At 33.2% G+C, this 1,651-nt stretch overlaps 1 protein-coding gene across 1 annotated transcript in view; it reads left to right on the plus strand.

The window, feature by feature from the left end:
• The window catches only part of LOC112138098 (E3 ubiquitin/ISG15 ligase TRIM25), a 16,329-nt gene extending 15,024 nt beyond the window's left edge, over window positions 1-1,305 (plus strand). The window contains exon 2 of the mRNA XM_036210987.1: window positions 153-1,305. Coding sequence (XP_036066880.1) covers window positions 153-552 — 400 coding nt within the window. The 3' untranslated portion in view covers window positions 553-1,305. The remainder of the gene's footprint in view (window positions 1-152) is intronic.
• Window positions 1,306-1,651: the final 346 nt, after the last annotated feature.

The following is a 1,651-nucleotide window of genomic DNA, read 5'->3' on the forward strand; positions in this document are numbered from 1 at the left end:
GAAGACTTCAGATCCAGAGAGGACTTCATGAAGTACTATCATCAGATCACACTGGATCCAAACACAGCAAACACACATCTATCTCTGAGTGAACAGAACAGAACAGCAACAAGCACCAGTGTAGAGCAGAAATATTCAAATCATCCAGACAGGTTTGTTCAATGGTATCAGGTTCTGAGTGCAGAAGGTCTGACTGGACGTAGTTACTGGGAGGTGGAGTGGAGCGGGGGGGGTTTTATGGCAGTTGCATACAAAGATATCAGTCGTACAGGAACCGTTGATGAATGTTTGTTTGGATTTAATGATAAATCCTGGGCATTGAGGTGTTTACCCACTGGATATACATTTTACCACAACAAGATCAGTGTTTCTATTTCAGATCCTCAATCCTCCAGAGTTGGAGTTTATTTAAATCACAGAGCAGGAACTTTGTCTTTCTACAGCGTTTCTGACTCCATGACTCTCATACACAAAGTCCAGACCACATTCACTCAGCCTCTGTATGCTGGATTACATGTTTGGCCTGGAGGAATGATCAGGTTGTTGGATTGAAGTAAAAATCAGTCACTGATCTGTGAGTCTCGATGATGAAATATATCAGCAGTGTAGAAAACCAAAAATCAGGAAAATACTGTTTATGTAACATCTAATAATGTGTTAAAACTGTTTTTTGTTTATAAATCAAAATAACACACCAAACACAGGATTCATTGTGTAATTAAAATGCAAAACAATATAAAAATGTGGTTTTGTAATAAATCAAGACAAAAACAAAACATAAAAAAATTCTATCAAAAATCAAATAAGAATAAAACATTTCTTAACAACACACCTGAACACGAGTACATGAGCTTCAAGAAGACGTCCTCAAAGCTTCATGAAATCTTCAAGTAAACATAGTTTTCTGATTATCTTTGTTTCAAAATCAATTTTAAAGTTGTTGGTTTTGCCGCTTAATTGCAGTGTAGTAAAGTGTATGTTTTTGCTGTAAATAACATGTATTGAATATAAAATGTTTTGATTTATGAATATTGTAATCTCCATCTCTCTTGTGTTTTAGTTTTTCCAGTTAATAACAGTGAGTCAAAAATCAAAAAGTGAGTAACTGTTAGATCAGGGATGAGATGCAGATGAATATTTACTGATTTTATGATCAAATTATGTTTAATCTTTTGTTTCACATTAAAAATATATACATTTATATTAACAGTTAAACGTTTATCTGTTTAAGGTGTTAAAGTCTGCATGGATGTCTGTTTATAAACCTCATTTTAAGAAGACTTTTTTGGTTTGTTCAAAATCCCTAAATTAAAATAAATATCAAGGGAAAAACAGATTGTTGATTATGATGTGATTGTTTTCTAGGAAACTATAAACTATAAAAGAAAATACAAAGTCTCTTTGACTCTTCATCATTCAGACTATATTATTGATTTCCAGAAACATTATATTTGTCATGTTTTTAATCTTTTGTTTCCACACTGCAACATTTAATGTGCAATAGTTGAGTCTGAAGGTAAAATAAAACTCAATAAGCTCACATAATGTCTGAATCAGGAAACTGACTCTGAAAACGTCTCATCAGAGCAAATGACCTGTTAGTTTCTCATGTACACAGAAACCAGTAATACTGATACTTTAGGGGCTCCAT

The sequence above is a fragment of the Oryzias melastigma genome, unplaced genomic scaffold (assembly GCF_002922805.2).
Source record: "Oryzias melastigma strain HK-1 unplaced genomic scaffold, ASM292280v2 sc00349, whole genome shotgun sequence".
Classification (NCBI taxonomy): Eukaryota; Metazoa; Chordata; class Actinopteri; order Beloniformes; family Adrianichthyidae; genus Oryzias; species Oryzias melastigma.